Here is a 22877-nt window from a genome sequence, read left to right as displayed (position 1 = left end):
TGTGTGTGTGTGTGTGACAGAGAGAGAGAGTGTGTGACAGAGAGAGTGTGTGACAGAGAGAAACATTGAGATAGAAAGAAATTGAGGGCATTGAAGTACAGGTAAAGAAGGTGAGTAAAAATTCAAGGACAGCTTTATTAAACATTCACACACACACACGCACGCACACCCCCACGCACACACACACACACACACACACACACACACACACACACACACACACACACACACACACACACACACACACACACACACACACACACACACACACACACACACACACACACACACACACAGAGACTGACAGAGGATAGTGCAAGGTGAATTGAAGCCATGCGTAGCATTGTTTACCAATGTCTTTACATCTCACAGCGTCTGGTCGGCGGATCTCTGAGACAAATTTTGCGGCGTCGAGGCGAATCTCAATGACGTTGTTGAGCAGAGCAAAGGCCGGGGCCAGGGGGAAGGAGGCCACGAACAGAGTCACAAACCCGTACTGGATGACTGCAAACAGATCAAATATCAGTATTTTCTTTCTTAGGAAACCGAACTCTTTTAATAAAGCAATAAGCCTCAAGAGGCTGTGGTTAACAATGATTTTAGAACAGCGGGCAAACCTCCTTAGCAGTTCTATGTAAACCACACCCTTGTGTGGCTTATTGCTTTTATAAAACGGTTCCTACAGTATACGTACCTAGTTTAACAAAATAAAAACACAGCAACTGCATTCATTGATAATTTAAAGAGTATTCTTTTGGCATTTTCTACTATATTTAACATGCAGCGACAATGATTACAGAGACAGGAATGGCAATAGAGAGAGAGGGGATAACATGCAGCAAAGAGCCTAGGTTGGATTCGAAGCCGGGCCGGCTGCAGCATGGATTGAGCCTTGATATGGTATGTGCTCAACCATCACGTTCACTGATAACAACAAATCATTCTGGCACCAAGCAATTTAGTTCTTCAGCGACAATTAGCACAATGGTTGCCAAGCAACACACAGATTCAGCAACACAGATGCAGCCATGGCCGCCACCGTTATTATTGCCAGGATTGCCATGGTAACACTACTTCTCAAGCAAGTATTGCCTGGCAATACTACGTTTTCTTCCAGACCAAATGGCATTTTTATTTCATTTTTAACACTTGAGTTACCTCGAATGAAAACTTTATTTTATGTAGTGAAGAACTGACTGCATCAACCATATTATTATTATTATTGTTATTAGAGTGTCAGTGTCTGTCTCTCTCTGGTGGTTCTAAGACCCGGCTGTTTTGTTATACATTATGCTGCTTGTCCCATTAAAATGGATGAGCAGGTAGTTAATTGATTTTATAATGATTTGTAGTATTGTATGAATTTTAGATTTTGCGTAAATGAGCTATTTCGGCAGTGAATTGGAATGCCCTCGAATTATTTGGCTGTTAAAGCCTGATTTGCGCGCTGCCACGTCATTGAAAGTAGCAGATCTAAAAGCTCACAACATATACTGTAATGCCATGACATGTTGTGAGCTTGTAGATTTTCTACTTCCGGTGCCCGAGGTATTTGTACTTTACTGGAGTATTTCCAATACTTTTTCTTCTACTCCATTACACCTCAGAGGCAAATATTGTACTTTTACTCCACTACAATTATTTGACAACTTTAGTAACTAGTTACTTTTCAGATATAAATTATGATATTATGAACCATACATTAACCACTTCAGGCCTGTTTTATACATGGGCTATTTGAAAATAGCCGATCTACAAGCTCACAACGCGTCGCGGTGCGACGCGTTGAGAGCTTGTAGATCTGCTATTTTCAAACATTCTAGTACTTTTACTTTTGGTATATTTTGATGCCAATACTTTTGTACTTTTACTCAAGTAGTATTTGGAACATTTGGCCTTTACTCGTAACGGAGTATTTCTACATCGTGGTATTGCTACTTTTACTTAAGTAAAATATCTGAGTACTTCTTCCACCACCGCTGGTAACCATTAACCTAGAGGGGGACTCTGGTAGCCTGGTTCCAGACGAATCTGCCTTTGCAAAATTGCATTGAACTTTAGCCCTCGGCAGATTAGGTCTGGCCCCCCTCAATAGAGATTTCATTTCTCTCCCTCCGAAGTCGTGAGGGACCAATCAGGGCCCAGTATCCAAATGTGGGCGGGCTTATCACCTTATTTGGAGTAATGACGTACAATGCAGGAGACTCATTTTCAGTTTTTCACAACAAAGATGGACGCCGCCATAGCATCGGTAGTAAACGCGTTAGAAAATATTTCTTTTCTAAAAGACGAACAAACAATTGCCCTTAAAGCTTTTGTTGGAAAGAAAGATGTGTTAAGAATAGTTTCATCTGGTTACCAGACTAAATACGAGTTGTTTACTATTTCAGCACCGGCGCTTGTGTGTGACGTAGCAGGAAGCACAGCTCTGATTGGTTTTAGGTCTAACCAATAGAGTCCGTTTGGATCTTTTTGTAACCGCCCCTTGGAAAAAAATCTATCGTTGATAGGGACCAGACTAATATCCACGCAGTGTGTCGTGTGATATTGTCTGGAAACGCAAGGCTAGGACTCTGGTATAATCTGGCTTTATTTGCTACCTTTTGCTCTACATAATAGGGCGAGAGTGAATGAGTGAGAATGCTAGAGTAAGCAGAAACATACAAACTCACTCATTTCCATGTATTCTGGGCTCACGCCCTCGAAGGGGTCCTGGGTATAGTCTTTGTCAAACTGTTGCTTTGGCCTCTTCGCTTCATCATCATCCTCTGCTTCTATTTTCTTCATCTTCTCTTCCTGCCTTGTTCTGTACATCTTTTTCAGCTTCCTGGTGCAACAGAAAGCGTGAACGACAAAATGAAAGAGGACAAAGAACAGATTGTGTCACGTCTGTTCTCAATTTACAACATTGATATAGTTACTTAAGAGTTCAATTAGCATTATGTTCAATGTTGGCCTCTGAATAGATGGATTGATGGATGGATGGCTAGATTAATTAACCTCACGTCACCAGACTTTCCACCTCGGAGGAAAGCCTGGTATTCGTTATTAAATGGCCTGCGTGATCCGGTCTAGGCCACGCCTACTGAAAAAAAAAAAGGAAACAAATTCTCTGGTTCCGGATGTGCGAGTTCCGTTTTTTCGGTGCTGCTTTGTTTCGGTTCCCCGTTAGCATTTAAATGCTAAATCGAGTATAACTACTAGTTTAGTCTCGCCAGTCGCTACGAGTTGGAATAAAGGATGGATATACCAAACAAACTATTTCTACAAGCTAAACTACGCCGCATCAAGGGTTTTATTGGGTAGGCCCTAAAATTGAGATGCCCTTGATCGCGAGGAATTATTTTTGGGTGATACACAGGCCCCTCTGGTTCCGGCTTGTACGGGTTCCGGCCGCCTGACCGGATCAGAAACCCGAAAGAGACAGACAGACAGACAGACAGACAGACAGACAGACAGACAGACAGACAGACAGACAGACAGACAGACAGACAGACAGACAGACAGACAGACAGACAGACAGACAGACAGACAGACAGACAGACAGACAGACAGACAGACAGACAGACAGACAGACAGACAGACAGACAGACACACAGACAGACAGACAGACAGACAGACACACAGACAGACACACAGACAGACAGACAGACAGACAGACACACAGACAGACACACAGACACACAGACAGACAGACACACAGACAGACACACAGACAGACACACAGACAGACACACAGATAGACACACAGACAGACACACAGACAGACAGACAGACAGACAGATAGATGAAGTTTAAAATACGTACGGTATGACGACCTCAAACACATTGTTCTGGATGAGCTGCTTCCCCAACATGATCAGACTGAGCTGGATACACAGTTCAATGAGACAGCCTGGTGGAGCACACTGTAGAACACACACACACACACACACAGACACACGCACACATAGGCACACACACACACACACACACACACACACACACACACACACACACACACACACACACACACACACACGCATGCATGTGAGATCAGGCGCACATCACATATACAGTACACAGGCACACGCGTATATGAGCGTGTGAGCACGTGTTTGCATGCACCCAAAATGACCAGTGAGTTAGGCTAATGTGTGTGTGTGTGTGTGTGTGTGTGTGTGTGTGTGTGTGTGTGTGTGTGTGTGTGTGTGTGTGTGTGTGCCTGCGTGTGTGTGTGTGTGTGTGTGTGTGTGTGTGTGTGTGTGTGTGTGTGTGTGTGTCTGTGTGTGTGTGTGTGTGTGTGTGTGTGTGTGTGTGTGTGTGTGTGTGTGTGTGTGTGTGTGTGTGTGTGTGTGTGTGTGTGTGTGTGTGTGTGTGTGTGCGTGCGTGCGTGCGTGTGTGTGTGTGTGCAGTGATGAGCTGTGTATTTTTGAACTAGGGGGGCTATATTTTCTGACGTCACGTGCACGCGCAGCACACGTGCACGCATGTGCACATTTTTTATGTAATGATATCTTATTATTTAGTTGCATTGTTAATTTGTTGTTTTTAATTTTGTTTCAATTAATTAATTATTTTATTTTCCTTTTAGTTTTATATAAAAGCCCTTTACATAGACTCACCCACACATAAGTACTTACAATAATCAGACAACTTGTCTTTGTCTTGTCTCAGAGAACTGGGTCCTCTTCTAAGCGATCCCCTTCACACTCTGCAGTGCAGAGACTGTTGTCTCTCATTGTGAGAGGAATGTAACACATTCAATTCAAGTCCATGGCTTTTCTCCAGTAGCCTAATGTTATGCAAAGCAGCCAGGTAGACGCTATTGAGAACGGCTCGCCGCTGACGGCGCGAACCTTGAGAGGCTATTGTTTAAACTTTAAGGTGTTAAAGACCGCAGCTGACGGTGCGTGCTCGCGCGTGCATGTGGAGCTCCCAGCCCCCCAGCCCCATAGCGCCAGAACGAAGGGGTCGCCGACCCCCCGTAGCACCCCCTAAAGCTCATCCCTGTGTGTGTGTGTGTGTGTGTGTGTGAGGACGTGAACCCACCTCCTCCATGCGGTAGTCTCCAAAGACGTAAATATAGTCCCCAGGCCGCCCTGAAAACCTGTATGAACACCAACAGAGAAGATGAGGGATGCAGACAGACAGAGAAGATACGAAGAAGATGAGAAGATGAAGTACAGTAGGGGTTTAAGGATGGTGCATCTGCTGTGTTCTTTGAGAACAGAAAGCAGCTGTACGCACCTGCCCTTGAAGAAGGCCACATAGAAAATGGGAGCAAAGGCGTTCATGGATTTGAGGAAGAACGACTTGAAGATCACCCTCTCCTCGAATTCTCCTTCTGTCCTAGGAAGCTCTGATGGAAATGAGACACAGACAGTCTTTATATAAATGCAGTATAGATAAGATCACTCCATAGTGCACGAGTGCAACATCATGTATATACTGTATTTGTGTATGTGTACATTTATGTGTGCATATATATGTGTATACTATTTGTATATAAAGTGCCAGATGCCTGTGTGTGCAAGTTTGCATTTTAGGTTGTGTTATTTCAATTAGTCATCTTTGCTGCAAAGTGGGTTCCAATAGTGGTCATCACCTGGTTCCACACTGGGAGCTTTTGCATTGATCATTATTGCACTATTGAATTATTATAATAACAAATGATTTCCAATATTACTGTAAAGCGTAAAGCATCTTGCTTTTGGATCCCAAACTTTGTCGCATTACGAAATTAGCCGATCTACAAGCTCACAACGCATGGCACGCGATGTGAGCTTGTAGATAGGCTATTTTTGGCACGTGACACTGGCGCGCAACAAAGTATGAATCAGGCTTGAGAGTGACAGGCTGTGCTCTCAATCCTCAGACCAGTCATATCAAGGCACATGGCACATGGCACTCATCAACACTATAATTAGCATTATATGCTGATTATAGTGTGATTATAGGGCATAGCAGTGGGTATGATGCCACAGATAGAAAACCCATTACTTTTTCCCATAGATATTTATGTAAATTATTTCAAGCCTGGAACCAAGCCATCCAGGCTCTTGGTGAATCATGACCATAAAATATTTGATTCTGTGTCAAAGAATATTTTAATATTTAATTATATTATATCATAATATGATATAATATAATTAAATATTAAAATATTCTTTGACACAGAATCAAATGTCTTGTGGTCATGATTCAGCAGGAGCCTGGGTGGCTTGGTTCCAGCCTTAAAATAATTTATATAAATATTTTCGGAAATCTTTATGGGGAAAATGAATGGGTTTTCTATCTGTGGCGCACGCTCACCGCCAATACACGATGCTCACTCCCAGAAATTGCCCAGACAACTTTCTTTTATTGTTGGCCACTAAGCAGCTCCAGAGCATCCTGGTTTTAAGTGCCTCGCTAACAGGCATTCCAACAATGGTTGTTGAGAGTGAGCGGACAGCATTTCTCCATCAACCCCCTGCCCCCCACACCCACACACACACACAAAATATTACAGTTGTACAGTCAGTATGACAGTCACCATACCCAGGTCAGTTAGCCAGACAGCGATAGATCCGTAGATCTCCTCCAACACCAGAACTACCAGCATGTTGAGGACGATTCCAGTGGTTGTGACCGTCATCCTGACACTAGCCTTGGCCTCAGGGTCAGGGTTCATGGACCAAACCGTCAGCATGCAGATACGGTATATGGCCACCCCAAACACTGCCGAGAATGTTAATGCAATCTGATGCACAAAACACAGAAATCAAATGTTAGATTACAACAGCCAAAGGAAATAATTTACATCTGCTTGGTACAGACACAACTGTGGTTTGAGGGAAGCACTGGTAAATATTAACCCATTTAGGCCGATTCTTCAAATGCCTTCTAAATCAGTAGTTCTCACACTTTCAAGATTTTGATAATATTTTCAGAAATAGCAGATGCACAAGCTTGTATATCTGCAACGCAAAAATCTAAAATGACACAGATGCTTTACTGGTTTTAATGGTAAAGTTAAGGTAGCTCTCCACCAAACAGACTACTAAAGATTACTACAGACTGGCAGTCGAATGAAGTCGGGAGATCAGTCAGTTGGAAGGTGTGAAAATAAATTGCTGAATGCACCTGAGAGCCGACGGCTATGGTGCTAAAAAAAAGCTTGCTCGTCGGCTTTCGACGCTTCCCTACAACTTGTGACCCGACGCGACAGTGCACCCACCACAGCCCATTCTACAGCAGATTTTCGGAAACAGACGCTCTCCGCCGCTTTTCCACGCGGTGGAGAGCTACATTTAGAGTTATTGTGGCAATACAAACAGAACAGATGCATAGGTGGATGGAAAACACATCTGAAGGTGGGGCACCCTGGTGATTAAACCATTTAGTACTGGCTTGGAATTCAACTCAATCTCCCTAGACTCGTTGTCTATATAAAGAAAGGCTTACTGACACTTATGATGAAGGACAATAAAGATCATAGGGTATGTGTCACAGTCTCTGTCTGTGTCCTTGTGTTGTTTATGTGTTGGTGTCTGTGTCTATGTGAGGGGGGCGTGTGTGTGGGCGTAGGCTTGGCTCCAGCTCTCAGCTTGGCACACCTGTTACCAGTTCCCTCATCTACCTCACCTGCCTGCCATCAGCTCATCACTTCCAGTCTATAAAGCCATGGTCTTCTCTCCATGATTTGTGTGCATGGGGTTCTCATCTTAAACAAGCGTAATGCTTAATGAGGGTTTCCAGTTTAGTAGACCTTGTATTGTGAATTTGTACTTCCATGTACTGTCATGTACTATTCTCATGTCTTTCTAAATAAACTACATCAATCAATCAATGCAATGCCAGATCGTTTCGCAATCTCACGTGTGTGGCAACACTTTTTGCCAGCTACTGTATTCAGTCTTCGATTTTCCTAGTGCCTTAGTTAGTTTCTCAACCTGTATTAATTTTGTACTCCTCGTGACTCACTCCTTTCTCCTGTCCTACAGTGACCTTCCTCACCTGCCTCGCCTGCCTGCCGTGCCTGCCTGCTCCCATCGACCACTCCAAACCAACCTCCCCAATTCCTTCTTTGGTTAAATAAACACCCTTGGACTTTGACTTTGTGTTGTGTCTGCATTTGGGTCCGCCAGTTGAACTAATCGTGACAGTATGTAGATGATAATTGAGATGCACTATAAGAGTATGGAGGAGCCCAGAATGCAGAGTTATATGTAAGATATTTGAGAAAAACGACTATATATATCTTGAGTGGCAATATATATATCAATACTTTGGCCAGTTATTAAGTAAGGAAGTAGAACTGCAGTACCAGTAGAAGCAGAGTGGACACATTGATGAGGTAGCCTGACAGGTGATCTTCAATATCCAGGGAGTCTGGCTCTAGCTGTAAAAATAAACTCAGGTAAACAAATGAACGTATGAATGTACATACAGTACGTGTACACACACAAACACACACACGTAAGCCTAATCTTTCAAATAAATGCTGCGTGACTAGAGTATAACTTGGTTAATATTGAATAAATGATGAAAATGTGCATATGTTTCTCTGCTGCAGACGTGTTTGCTGGATGAACAGATAGAAATCCTTCCTCTCCCTCCCCCGTTCTCTCTCTCTCTCCATCAGTAATCTGGGCTAATCTCAGGCAGGTAAGCAGCTTTGGACGCAACCACCCTCGGTGTGTGAAGGGGGTGTGGAGGGTCTGCATTTTCCCTTCACACCTTCACACACGACAACATATACACACACACACACACACACACACACACACACACACACACACACACACACACACACACTCAGAAAGAGGTGCAGTGCTACCTGGGAAGCCAGCATGTGATCCGTCTCTCCATCTGCGCCTTCCCGGGTCTGAGCCGACTGTAAGAGAATGAGAAGGGAAAGAGAGGACGGGAGATAGATAGATAGATAGATAGATTAGATACCTTTATTGATTGAAATTCAGGCGAAGTTGTTTAACCCAGGAACGCATCTTCAAATGTCTTCTAAATCCTAACTGGTTTCTGAAAAACTTATGTTGCTATATCAGTGGTGCTCTCAAACCTTTTCATGTCAAGGACCCCCAAAAAATTATATGTATTTGGCCGCCGACCCCCATCTCAAAATATTTATCTCCAGGGACCTCCCCAGAAGCAAAGATTTGAGTTACAAATGTTCGCTTTAAAATATATACATGATCAAATATTTGGAGTGGAGGTTCGGTATTTTCATTTCACACACTGGCAACCCTTCACACCTTCACACACACACACACAGTCACACACACACACACACACACACACACACACACACACACACACACACACACACACACACACACACACACACACACACACACACACACACACACACACACACACACACACACACACACACACACGGACACAGAACTGTTGTTACGCATACTGCTTGGCATAAATGTGCCTGAATGAGGTGTGGTTATGGTGGTAAGGTCCCTGTCAGTGTTCTCTGTGAAGTAAAGCCTAATTCACCTATAATGCCTGTTTTATACTTGGTTGCGCATTGTGTTGTGCATAGAAAATAGCCAATGCACACATTTTTACAATAAAAAAAATAGCAATCTACAAGCTCATAGCGCGGCTATGAGCTTGTATAGCTGCTATTTTTGAATAGCCAAAGTATAAAATAATGGTTATAGCTAAACACAGATTGAATGGGTTAAGTTCCATAGATACAGGGCATTAGAAGTACAGTAAGATACATCCATATAGGAGTATCATCACAAAAAAGACACCAACAATTATTTTTAAAAGGTATATAAACGTATACACCCTATATACAATCATCCTGCCTGTTGCAGAGCAAGAAGGACACCATCAATAATGGGATTGAAGGAGAAGAGAGGAATGGGGTGAAGTGGTGGGGAGAGGGGTACAGCTCGTCCATCAAACTGCAATTGTGCAAATTCAGTGATAGCATCACCTCTGATTGGCACAATATTGACACACACACACGTACACATATGGGGACTCACTCACTCACACACACACACACACACACACACACACACACACACACACACACACACACACACACACACACACACACACACACACACACACACACACACACATATTCAATACCTTCTTTTTGTACTTTGCTCTCATCTTTTCTCTTTTCTCCATTAGAGCTTCTTCGTATCCAGGTCTTAGTTCCTCCTGCAACGCACAAAATTACTTCACTTACAACACAAAAGTGTATGATAAAAAACAGTGTCGGCATACAATGTAGGATTGTGCAAAGTTATGCAGTCAATATACTAGTTGAGTAATTCGGCTAACTATTTCATCCCAGTTTAGTAATTAAGAATACAGTCGCATCACTTTTGTTCTAGCAAGAATTAAAAATGAAAGTAACATCACAGTAGCGCTAATAGTTTTCTGTAGTAGCTTTATGAAAGATTGTTTCAACCACAAATAAGCTGACATAACAACGTAGCAACACTCAGTGTTTTTGACTGCACAAATAGGCTCACCATAATTATGTTATGTCACCAGGGAAGCCCTACATGAGTCATGGTTCAGTAGTGGGGGGTGGGGGGGGTTGTTTACACTACGGCCAGTCTACTACTTGACCCATTAAGACCTGAGGCCGATTCTATAAATGTCTTCTAAATCCTGACAGTTTTCTGAAACACTTATGTTGCTATAATAGAGCACCGAAGTCTGACGTCACTGCCGCTAGAGGGCGCTGTACCCCTGGGTTGTGGCTTTATTTTTTGTGTTGAAACCCCCCATAGGGGAATCTTAGATCACGTCATATAAGAACTGTGCTCCAAACATAAACACACCACCCAGGCGATTCTGTCAGGGGGGTGGCTCTGCATCGTTTATGATATTCTTTCATTTTTGATACAGCCTGTTTCTGGTGAGAATTTAATTAATTCTGCCTTAAAAGTCTTAGAAACTACACTTCCGGGTCTGAAATCACTGTCCCTACACCAGCCGCGTTCATGCGAAATGTAGTCTTTGGGTCGTTTCTAGCGTTTAATGTGTTACTCTTTGGGTAAATTTGTACATTTCCACCTTCAGTCGATGCTTCATATCCATATGAGTAAAATCGCCGGGGTGGTGTGTTTATTTTTCAAACACAGTTCTTATATGAGGCGCTCTAAGATTCCCCAATGGGGATTTCAACACAAAAAATAAAGCCACAACCCAGGGGGACAGCGCCCTCTAGCGGCAGTGATGTCAGGACTTCGGTGCTCTATACCAGTGGTTCGCAAACTTTTTCATGTCAAGGACCCCCAAAATTATATGTATTTGGCCGCGGACCCCCATCTCAAAATATTTAGTTCCAGGGAGTGGGACCCCAAGAAGCAAAGATTTGAGTTACAAACACTTCAAACTATATATATTCCAAGATTTGTATATCTGCTATTTTGAATAGCCAAAGTAGTAGTCCTTGCTGTCTGGCAGAAACCAGCTAACTCCATTTTGACGCTTTTGCATTTTTTCACTCCAGGCTCCACCCCCTTTTGACCTCCAACCTCATTGTGAGCTTGGAGGTCCATTCAGGTGTTCTTATCAATGATGAACAAAACCTCCTAACTCCACTTTTTTTAATTTCCTGAAAAATGGAAATTTTGGAGTTAGCTGGTTCCTGCCGGACAGCAGAGAAATAATGGTTAAAATGGTTAAAATCTAAAATGACAGATGCTTTTCCCGGTCTTAATTTGTTAGGGTATGTGGTTAAGATGTGGTTAATTTCTATCAACACAACAAAGTGTTACTGGGCAGGGGTGGGTTGAAAAATGCTCACATATTTTGGATTATTTGATGAAGTGTGACACAGGTTACTTTGACATGTGTTAGCCTACAACCCGTACAACATAACAATTTAGTCATGTCATCACAAGTTGATAATCAGGGGTTTAGATCATTTCTGTTCTGTGTCGGGGCAGTAACTTATGGCAATGTGAAATGTATCCCACTACATATCCATCAATCCAGGGACCAGGCTAGACTACACTGATTCAAATCTTATCTAAACCTGGGCACAGTCATTCAGCATAGAAATCATCCCACCTGGACTCGATCCTTCAGACAGCGTGGAGGGGAAGAAAGTCAGCAAATATTAACATCATTACAGAGCATGTGTGAGAGACACAGGAGGGAGGGAGGGAGGGAGGGGGTGAGTGTGAGAGAGAGAGAGGGACATGTTAGATTTGTATTAGTGCTAGTGTGTGTGTGTGTGTGTGTGTGTGCATGGTATGACCCTGGTGCATCACCTTATCCAGCCAGCTCACTGCTTTAAGAACGGCTCAATCGCATTAGAGTCATTAGCACCCACATGGTATCCAAAACATTGATGGATAAAAACTACAGTAGAGGCAGCAGATAGTCATTCACACATTGGCCTCCTTTATGAAGAAGTTCTATATTATGGTATCTGTAGTGTTCCCACATTAGATGACTGTTACAAATACAACATGAAATGCTTGTGCCAAAGGTGTCTAAAGCACACAAGGCAATACAATATTTATGCGTAATTTGACTAAAATAAATCCTCCCCAGGACACAGTTAAGAGGATTCATTATTTTAAAAAGTCCACTTGGAAAAATGTCAACTAAGCCGGCTGTCAGCGCGCATATCACTGTCACTGGCATTTTGAATAAAACCAGGAAATGTCAACTTGTTACATAAATCTTTTTACTTTCTTTTTGCATTTTCAGGCTTTATCTGTGTGTGTGTGTGTGTGTGTGTGTGTGTGTGTGTGTGTGTGTGTGTGTGTGTGTGTGTGTGTGTGTGTGTGTGTGTGTGTGTGTGTGTGTGTGTGTGTGTGTGTGTGTGTGCGCATGCACCTCCTCATCCTCCAAGCTTGTCAGGTCCCATGCATGTTTCAGACACATTTGCCGCCTCTTCCAGTGCTCCAGGAAACAAGCAGCTATGTACACAAACACACACACACACACACGCACGCACACACACACACACACACACACACACACGCACGCACGCACGCACACACGCACACACGCACACGCACGCACACACACACACACACACACACACACACACACACACACACACACACACACACGCGCACACACACACACACACACACACACACACACACACACAAAACTATTTTGGGAGCAGCAATGGAGCAGATCATTCTTCAAATTCTTGCCTGTATTCTGTGAATGATTCATGTTTTAATATATAGAGCTGTCAGAGAGGTGAAAGGCAGAGCATACTTACCCCACAGGGACATGAAGATGGCAAAGAGAGCAGTGACTCCATTGTCAAAGAGGTACGATGTTCTGGCCAATGAGCACACCGTACTCAGACGCCAGTAGTCACACACTCCATCACACAACGGACACATGGTAATGTTCAGATTGTCATTGCATGTCTCCTGACTGAAACACACGTACACAAACAAACCATGAATATACAGCACAGTACTGTATATACTATGACTACAAATAGCACACATCACCCTACAAAAAGGATGATGTCAGAAAACCAGAAATGTATGCAAAATCAGATAATATACAAAGCATACTTTGAAAAAGAGGACTATACTGGTCATCTGGCATGTTTAGCCCAATGAGATTCATGGTGTACTGAATGCAAAATCTAATACAACCCTTATGGTGGTAAATTGGTCTATATTTATGTACGATATATGGCCAAAGCTGTGAATAGACAATGTACAGTATGAACGGCGGTATGGTTCTTTATGAATTGGTTGTCGACCTACCTGGGCACATTGGTGTCAACGGTTAATATGCCATAAATGAAGACAATGATTCCCAGTACGGAAGGAGGGACTAGCTGCTGAGTGTACACACCCATCCAAGCAAAATACAACCCAATCTGTTCTCCAAAGTATTTCCTGCCAAGACAAAGTTCATGTGTTATGTTATGTATGTGTAGCTGCTTGTAGGGCTGTCACGATTACAAATTTGATTAATTATCACTCAAATAATTACGATTAACGATTTAATTGTGTTTCTGTCGTTGAAAGTTAATGGAACATTATGAATAAAAATTACATTTCTGTTTGGCTTTTAGCTTTCGGAAACAAAGGTTGCACAGGGCAGATATGCCAAATAACACATATTTAATTACTTTATACTTAAAAATAAACATTAGTAGTGGAAATAGCCGATCTATAAGCTAAAAAATAATTGCGATTAGACGATTATGTAATAATTGTGACAGGCCTAGCTGCTTGTATTGATTTTAGTTTATTGCGAACGCAGCGGAAGTGGAGCTTACTATGACACCGTGCTCGGCTTGTGTGTGTGTGTGTGTCTGTCTGTGTGTCTGTGTGCACTATTGTGTGCACTGCCTGTGCAGCCAAGTAAATGTCCAATATAGACGTACCATACATCAAATGAAAGGTCTTTGAAAACTGAACACACCTTTCAAGGTTGCGTTTAAGCCCGCCCCTTCCCCCGGAAGCCACGCCCCGGAGAAGGCTCCTAAAAACTCCCCATTGAAACCCCATGTTAAATGAAAAGTGCCCGAATCGCTCCGAAACTTCTTCTACCCCCCCTAAGTGGAGGTCTACGAACAAATACTTCAGGCTCGGATTTTGGCTCCGCCACCCGGAAGTGGGTGAAACAGGCACTTCAAACACTTTGTTGAATTGTTTAAAAACAATCAAAGTTTTTTTTTTGTGAATTTGTATTTTTCTAAGATGCTCCTTTTGACGCAGATTTTTTTGTATTTTTTTTGGTTACTTTTGTTTTAATATTTTTTTTTCATTAACTTTTTTTTTTTTTTTTGCGTTCGCTTCCCGCGTTCGCGCGTCTTACTTGTAAAGTATATTCACATGTCTCGCAGTACCTGATTAGGTCCACAGGCTGGTATTTATGCATGACTCCATAGTTAGCCCATTCTTCATGGAGAATCTGAGGGATATCCCAGGACAATGCCGCAATGATTAGACACCATACAGATCAAAACAAGGCAAAACACATCATATGTCTCCTGCATTTTGATGTGACCTCAGTGGTATATGGAGTATATACCAGAAATAGCAGTCTTACAAGGTATACCCTACTATATATAAAGTAGAAGTTGCGAGGAGACAGCAATAACGTGGGTGAAATCAAGTTTATCAGCTTATTATGTAAATATAAACAAATATGGTAAACAAAAGAGATAACTGGTTGCTCTGTATTCTCAAACATAGATCCAAATGGTGCTATTGGAAAACAGGGAAACAAACAAAAGATACTTTGTTGTTGTTTTTACAGTAAAATCCCTGAGGAAGACCTACAGTGGTTGCAAACATTGAGGGTCATTCAATGATATAGCCACTATATTAAAGGCATTGATATTTCCGTTCTCGTTGACTTTTATTTAATTCTGGACTTTTTTTAAGGCCTGGATTGACTTTATGTTACATATGAAATGTGAAAAATCTATGGAAGAGGCAAATTATCATAAAGATCACCTGTCTATCGTTCCGCTGGTCTCTCCGCCCTCTCCTCGTGAACGACCCCTAGAAAATACCCCAGTGTTACCACCTCTCCGTTCTTTGGATTATTATAAAAATGTTTGGGCAATGATACTCAATTACAACTTACAACTACTTAGCATACTCACATCATGTAATGGAAAGGCAGAGTCGTATACACCTCGAGCCAATAATGACGTGATGCCTGAGAAACACAAACCACACAGTAAAACGTTTATTTTCAGAGTTAGATTATACTCTGGAATTTGATGTGCAAGAGCACTGGAGTACAACAGAATCAAAATCAACTAATTTGTGTTAGCCTATTTTCTAGTGGCCTCATTTTCTGTTTCACACAATGTATTTTTGAGAAATGACTATATGGATTCATTCAGTTGTGATCTCTCATTCAAGTTGGCTACAAAAGGGCCTATGATTTGCCTAATCACTTTTGATTTTGCATTTATTACTGAAGTATTTTATTAAGGTGTCCATGATTGATATGAGCATGCATGACATAGGATACGCCTCTTTTATATGAACCATTTTTATTGTCATATACAAAGATCCATTGTAAACATCCAAATCGTATTTTTTTAGTTTCCCTAAAGCATGACTTAATACATTTTCAACATATCTTCATAATTTATAATGTTTTACTGTGGCCATAATCGCACTACAAAGACAAATAAGCACAACACAATGTTATGGGAAATGTATGCACGGCACGGACATACTGTACCATGTAATGGAATTAATGTAGATTAAAGTAAAAGGGACAGAGAACTCACCAGTAGTTTGGCAAGTTTGTGTGCAGGTATTGCGTGACATGACATCAGCAACCTAGACAACATGAAAATACAATTTAGTCAATAATAATTCATTTTACTCATTATTCCTCGCAATATTGAATAACGAGAGGCTGTTGAGCATATGTTTCGTTGTGACTCACGATTCTGCTGCGTGTGGCATTGTCAAACAGGGTTTCTGTTGACTTGATGTCATATCTGCAGATAATAACAGAGAGATACAGAATGAACGGAATGAGGAGGTATACTTCAGTAGAGTATTGTCTTATTGTACTTGTTCAGCATAACGAAGAATTAATGCGTATGATAATGTGGTGGCAAAATCCATGTAAAAATTGCGTCTAAATAGGCTACCTGTTTATACCAGTGCTAGCAGAAGTTAGCTGTTAGTTTGTTTGTCATCAACATGGCTTACTGAATCATGGATGAATCTTACCACAAATCATAAAACGTGACTTTGTGGAACATGGCTTGATTAATTGTCATTTTCAGTCATAAAATCATAAAATGCTAAGTGCTCCATTTGGTTACATTTGTACCCTTTTTGAATTACAAATGGATAAATAAACACTGAGGATTTTACTGCATAACATGCCGTTACTCAGGGTTCGATTTGTAAAAACTAAAACAGAGGAGGCGGACATTTTATTAACCACTTAAGCCCTACTGTAGCCTATATACTATCGAATGACAAATATGGGAAATAGCTGATCTATAAGCTCACAACACATCGCATCATGACACGTTGTGAACTTGTAGATCGGCTATTTTGTACATAAAAAACCTGAATGTTTTTTGCAAAAGACAAATTTAAAGTTTTTATAAAACTTGGATTTTTTTGCCCAAAATAGGTATGCCAAGGGTTAATGTGGTTAACATAATAGTCTGACCATAAACAGGGATAAAACATAATAATGAATGACCAAAGGGGTGATATCAAAAGCAGAGGCATGGATTTCCCCCCCCCCCCCCCAAGCCCCCATCCCTACCAGCAAATCAAGCCCTGCCACTACTAGTACATGTCTGTCTGTCTGTCTGTCTGTCTGTCTGTCTGTCTGTCTGTCTGTCTGTCTGTCTGTCTGTCTGTCTGTCTGTCTGTCTGTCTGTCTGTCTGTCTGTATGTATGTGTGTATGCATAAGTACTCACAGGTGGAGTTTGTCTCTGATGAATACGTGTTTGAGTGTCTTAAATCGTCCCCCTGTTTGTGAGTCTGTCACGGTGTCAAACTCAGGGCAATCTGGTTGAAATGGCCTGCTGATTTTGGTCATCACGAGGTCGTACATCCCGGCAATGCCTGTCCGCTTGTGTAACTCACATCTCTGTTCAATAAACACAAACAATGAATGCAAATCCCTTCAGTTATTATAACACACTATCCTTCACATATAACATGCCATATCATTACTAGACAGGGAACATTCTAGAGCTAAATGATGAGGGACAATCTCGTGAACCCCAATTCCCAAACAGATTGTTTTACACATAGAGTTATGTTGTGAATACTGCTGAACAGAATATCTACATGATTGTGATACGACACTGACCTTTGGTACTGCAACTTTGATTTTCTGAAGCTCTGCTTCTCGGCTGAGTACTGGCCACGGGATATGCAGCCGAATAAAATTTAGGCCTTGCGGTTTCTACAACAACAACAAACACGCAAACACACATTATATGCATGCATTATGTCACCTCATCAAGCATTGCATACAATACACGTCACAATTACATTGTGTTAAGAAATCTGACAAGTGATTAATATGTACGGTACAGTACATTGTTTCTGTAAGGACATATATCTATGTGCCATGGTAGGCGTTAGGCAGGTGTGAGTGAATATTTACACTATGTTGGTGTTCCAACTGGCAGATGGAATCAAGCAAAGTCAGCCCTAAAAGCTTGATGTGCAGGACCAACTCAGCCTTACTGTCAACATCATCATCACCTTTATTTTAAATCGGAGTACAGTTTAGTGGCAAGCCCTCATTTTCAATGTAGCCGAGGTTACAATAATAGACACAATCCAAATCCATAACAAGGAACGTGAATGAGAGTACAATTGCAAATAAAAGTACTTAAACTGTACCTAAAACAAGTCAACTAAAACAAAATAACAGGTGCACGGTTAAAAGTGTTAAGGACCATTGCTCTGAACTGACCAAATGATAGCAAGGAGCTGATTTTTAAAGTCTTTTGAAGCTCATTCCAAGAAGATGGGCCATTTGGCAGAGAAAGCTGCCTTGCCCAACTCTGTCTGAGCACGAGGAACCTTGAGCATTAAAAAAATCACTGGAGCGGGTCTGATAAGTGCTATTGGTCTGTGTCAGCATGGAACAAATATAAGCAGGGAGCATTCCAGCAATGGCTTTAAATGGCTGGTTCCAGTGTTTATCCCGCCTCTCAGTCAGAGAGGATAAAGATTCTTTCTTAGGTCCCAGTCAAGGTGTTGCACACATTATCACAGGACTAGTGTACATTGATTATTTATTTTATTTTATTCAAACAGAAATGACCACATCTCTTCCTTATGTGACATTCCATGTCTTTTTGCTGCCTGTTGTGATATCAATTACTATTATGTTAGTCCAAGCTCTGAAGCCAAGCGTCCTAAACGGCAAGGAAAGAGTGGACATCTGGAGTACTGCGGTAATAACTGAGTGCATCTGATTACATCTCTGCCACATCTGAAAAGTGAAGTCACCACTTAGCATCTAGAGGACAGCCATGCAGAATAAGTAGTGCCCTCAGAGTGATGATGCCATTTAAAGACTTAATAAAGCCCTTTCAACTGAACTGCATGGTGCTTCATCTCGTGCTGCCTAGGTCAAGCCATCCTACTTTGGATTAGAAGGGCAAGGGCACTGTTCCAAGGAACCACGATAAAATGCCAGCTGAGGGAATGATACTGATTACAAGCAGATCAGTCATTCTGCGAGTGCTAGGAAGAGTGTAGCTGTATATTTAGCACCAGAGTCACAAATAGCAGCAAACTCCAGAGAGCACATAATGGTAATCAAACTACAGTAGTCGACTACACAGCAGTGTACAAATTGACCCTCAGAGAGTCTAAAATCTAAAAAAAGGGAGGGTACCTGTAACACACACACACACACACACACACACACACACACACACACACACACACACACACACACACACACACACACACACACACACACACACACACACACACACACAGTGGTGGGAAAAGTACTCAAATTCTTTACTTAAGTAAAAGTACCAATACTGCAATATAGAAATACTCTGTTACAGGTAGAAGTACAGAATTAAAAATGTACTTGAATAAAATTACAAAAATATTGGCATCAAATTGTACTTAAAGTACCAAAAGTAAAATTACTAAAATGTTTGAAAATAGCAGATCTACAAGTGAAAATGGGAAATACTCCAGTAAAGTAAAAATTCCTCAAAAGTGTACTTAAGTACAGTACTTGAGTAAATGTACTTAGTTACTTTACACCACTGCACACACAAGCATATATAGCAAATCATTAGCTATCAGATTTGGCCAGCCAACCGTAACAAAAAATCACCCACACCTGCATTATTCTCCAGGTGCAAGCAACATGCACCCACACACCGTTGTGCTGTACACCCAAGTAGCAGGTCATTCTCTAATAAGATCCTATAATCTGGCCTTTGGCCTTGTACTTGTGTACTGTCAGTGGTATTAATCCTCAACTGAAACAGTAGTCTTCTCTCACACACACGCGCGCACACACACGCACGCACGCACGCACGCACGCACGCACGCACGCACGCACGCACGCACGCACGCACGCACGCACGCACGCACACACACACACACACACACACACACACACACACACACACACACACACACACACACACACACAGTATACATTACACACAGTACACATTATGCAAATTTAACCACACAGGCAGATACATTCTATTTCTTAAAACAATGTGATGTGTCTGGAATTGTTAAGCTTTATGTTCTATAGTTCTCGCTTTAATTAGGCAGCAGACATGTCCCTAAGCTTCCAAAGACAAGCTGCTTCTTATCTTGGGCTTGCCCGGCAGCCACCCAATAATGAGATTTAAAGACACATTAGTCCGGAGCAGTCCTGAAGAGTACACGCCATGTTGGACAGGCACGGTGTGTAGAGACAGAAGGCATGGTGTAATAAAAATGTAATCAACAAATTCCCCATTTTCAATCTGAGGGATTTCTGCCATTTTACAGTAATTAGTTACCACTGGACAACATATTGCCACAGACCATAGGCGCCGATTTACGTTTCTGAATCTGCCAGTGGGTGCACAGAACAATCGAATGCCACGCCCCCACCATACACCTCACAATAACCAGCAATTCAGCACCATAGTGAATGAACAGCGACAGACAGACAGACAGACAGACAGACAGACAGACAGACAGACAGACAGACAGACAGACAGACAGACAGACAGACAGACAGACAGACAGACAGACAGACAGACACACAGACACACAGACACACACAGACACACACAGACACACACACACACACACACAGACACACACACAGAATAATAACTAATGATACACACAACGAATACACACAGAAAATAATAATACATTACGGCTAACAAGCACATAAATTATAGTCCACAATCAAGTCCACAATTCAACACAATCACACCACCACTGACCAGGCCACCACTGTCAATATGGCTGTGAGATAAGGACCCAAACAAGTTAAAGCATTACACACGCAAAGAAAGCATGCCAGCGCACGCACCACGCAGTAAAATACAGTTAATACAATTAATTAATCACCAACAGATAGGCCCACACAGTTACTATTGATTTGTTTTAAATTAATTACTGATGTTATTTGTTTACAAGGAAGGTGTTGGGCCATCTACACATCTTCTTGAGTTAGAATTGTGTTATAGTTAGTGCTTGCTTGGTGTGGATAGCCCATGACTTCTGGGAGCTGGGCACAGTTCACCTGATCAATTGTGATTACATCCAGGTTCATATTCCGTGACACATTCTTGTCAGTGTCACAGTACAATACAGCAACATGGTTCAGTCTTGCTTGTCCCATTGTGGACTGCTGTTACTGCAGGTTGTTACAGAGACACTCAGTGCGAGTTTCACTAGTTTGGAGATCAGTCAACATGGTTCTCAAATGCTCTCCCTAATCACCTTTCAGAAACTCTATATCTTGAAAAGTATTCCTGTCAAGACTAGAATTTCTGCCTTGCTCCCTACCTTAGTGGTTAATCTGACATCTAATTTTTGCCAACTTATTTTGCAATGTGGGCAGGTTTGGTTATGCGAGACTATATGTTCGATAGAGTTTGCTATCAAATAAATGGAAATTTGATCCGGCCACCCAACTGGCCTGCGTTCTCTATGGGTGCTCGGGCCCTGAAGCACCCATGGAATCGGCTCCTATGCTACAGACAGTGGAATGAGGGCCTCCTCCATTAACAAATGTTGAGGAATTCTGGATCAGTTAGATTGCTGAGGCTGAGGGAAATGGAACACTTCTACGATAGAAATGTACGTACTGCATGTACTCACGGGAGAAGTACGTGAAACACACAAGACGTGGTCAAGTTCTCTACCGAAAGAGAGACCATATAAACTGTACATATAGATAAGGGTATCCTTATGTACAGTACTCAACAATAAAGTTCAGTACCAGGTGACTTGAGTCTATAATAGTCAGACAGTCAGAACATACCATAAGACAAAGGTTGAATGACACCCTAAAGTCAGAGTCACATGCTATTCAGTCAGTCTGGTACACATGATTGGAAAGAGAGTAAGACACTTACAAGACATTATTCCACACAAATAAAGCACCTTGCATCAGAGAGCCTGAAAGTGCACAGACAAACACACGCACGTACCTCTTTATCCCGCTCGATCTCGATTCCGTTATCTTGTAGTTCGGCTTCAAACTCCTCCCTCATCAAGGCCTTCTCATGGTCCGTCAATTTAGACTCCTCCCCATCCCCCGCCTCCCCAAGCTCTGCATTAGTGTCCAGCCGAGCAGCCCCTGGGCCTTGGCCTATTGAACTCCCTATGGATGTAATGGAAAGGCGATGTTGTGATCCACGTCTTCTTTTGCATTTGTAGCAAAGGATGTAGTCCACCTTTCTCTGGCCATCAGCAAAATATAGCCCGGGACCTAGCTCTATGTCAGAGTCCTATACAAAACACAAACAAAACACCTGTATCAGGGGGATGAGGGGTGACAGATAGGAAATGTAAATGTAGACTATAAACAGTAGAAGAGTTTATTTAACTCAGAGAGAGTTAATTGAACACTCTGGATCAAATTCCCCGGAGATACATGTACTGGATATGAGGTGTGTTTTTTTTTATTATTTTTTTACAGCTGTACTGTATCACTCACATTATCAAACATATTGCATTATGCGTTATAAATATGGACTCACGGCAGACTGTTTCACTGTCACATTATAAACATAACCTTTGAGTACATACGGAATGGAATGCAGGCATGTACTCAAATGGAACATATTAATTACTAATAATTAATTGGAGTCGAGTTCAATTAATTTCCCTCAAAACCATTAACATAAAATGCTGCCTTTTGAGATGTAGATTTTTGGGGG

The 22877-nt window shown here is 41.9% G+C and overlaps 1 protein-coding gene across 1 annotated transcript in view; it reads right to left on the bottom strand.

The window, feature by feature from the left end:
* Window positions 1-22877, bottom strand: part of ano2a (anoctamin 2a) — a gene marked incomplete at both ends in the record, with an annotated part of 28726 nt that overhangs the window by 5389 nt on the left and 460 nt on the right. Inside the window, 20 exons of the mRNA XM_080437219.1 lie at window positions 352-504; window positions 2673-2827; window positions 3808-3908; window positions 5032-5089; window positions 5230-5341; window positions 6523-6724; window positions 8291-8365; window positions 8804-8860; window positions 10105-10179; window positions 12826-12908; window positions 13226-13386; window positions 13731-13865; window positions 14825-14889; window positions 15438-15485; window positions 15590-15645; window positions 16232-16283; window positions 16393-16447; window positions 17397-17569; window positions 17795-17890; window positions 22146-22445. Of these exons, the coding sequence (XP_080293345.1) occupies window positions 352-504; window positions 2673-2827; window positions 3808-3908; window positions 5032-5089; window positions 5230-5341; window positions 6523-6724; window positions 8291-8365; window positions 8804-8860; window positions 10105-10179; window positions 12826-12908; window positions 13226-13386; window positions 13731-13865; window positions 14825-14889; window positions 15438-15485; window positions 15590-15645; window positions 16232-16283; window positions 16393-16447; window positions 17397-17569; window positions 17795-17890; window positions 22146-22445 (2212 nt within the window). The remainder of the gene's footprint in view (window positions 1-351; window positions 505-2672; window positions 2828-3807; window positions 3909-5031; window positions 5090-5229; window positions 5342-6522; window positions 6725-8290; window positions 8366-8803; window positions 8861-10104; window positions 10180-12825; window positions 12909-13225; window positions 13387-13730; window positions 13866-14824; window positions 14890-15437; window positions 15486-15589; window positions 15646-16231; window positions 16284-16392; window positions 16448-17396; window positions 17570-17794; window positions 17891-22145; window positions 22446-22877) is intronic.

The sequence above is a fragment of the Gymnoscopelus braueri genome, assembly GCF_963280865.1.
Source record: "Gymnoscopelus braueri genome assembly, chromosome: 9".
NCBI classification, from domain to species: Eukaryota; Metazoa; Chordata; class Actinopteri; order Myctophiformes; family Myctophidae; genus Gymnoscopelus; species Gymnoscopelus braueri.
This window is presented reverse-complemented; position numbering and strand designations above follow the sequence as displayed.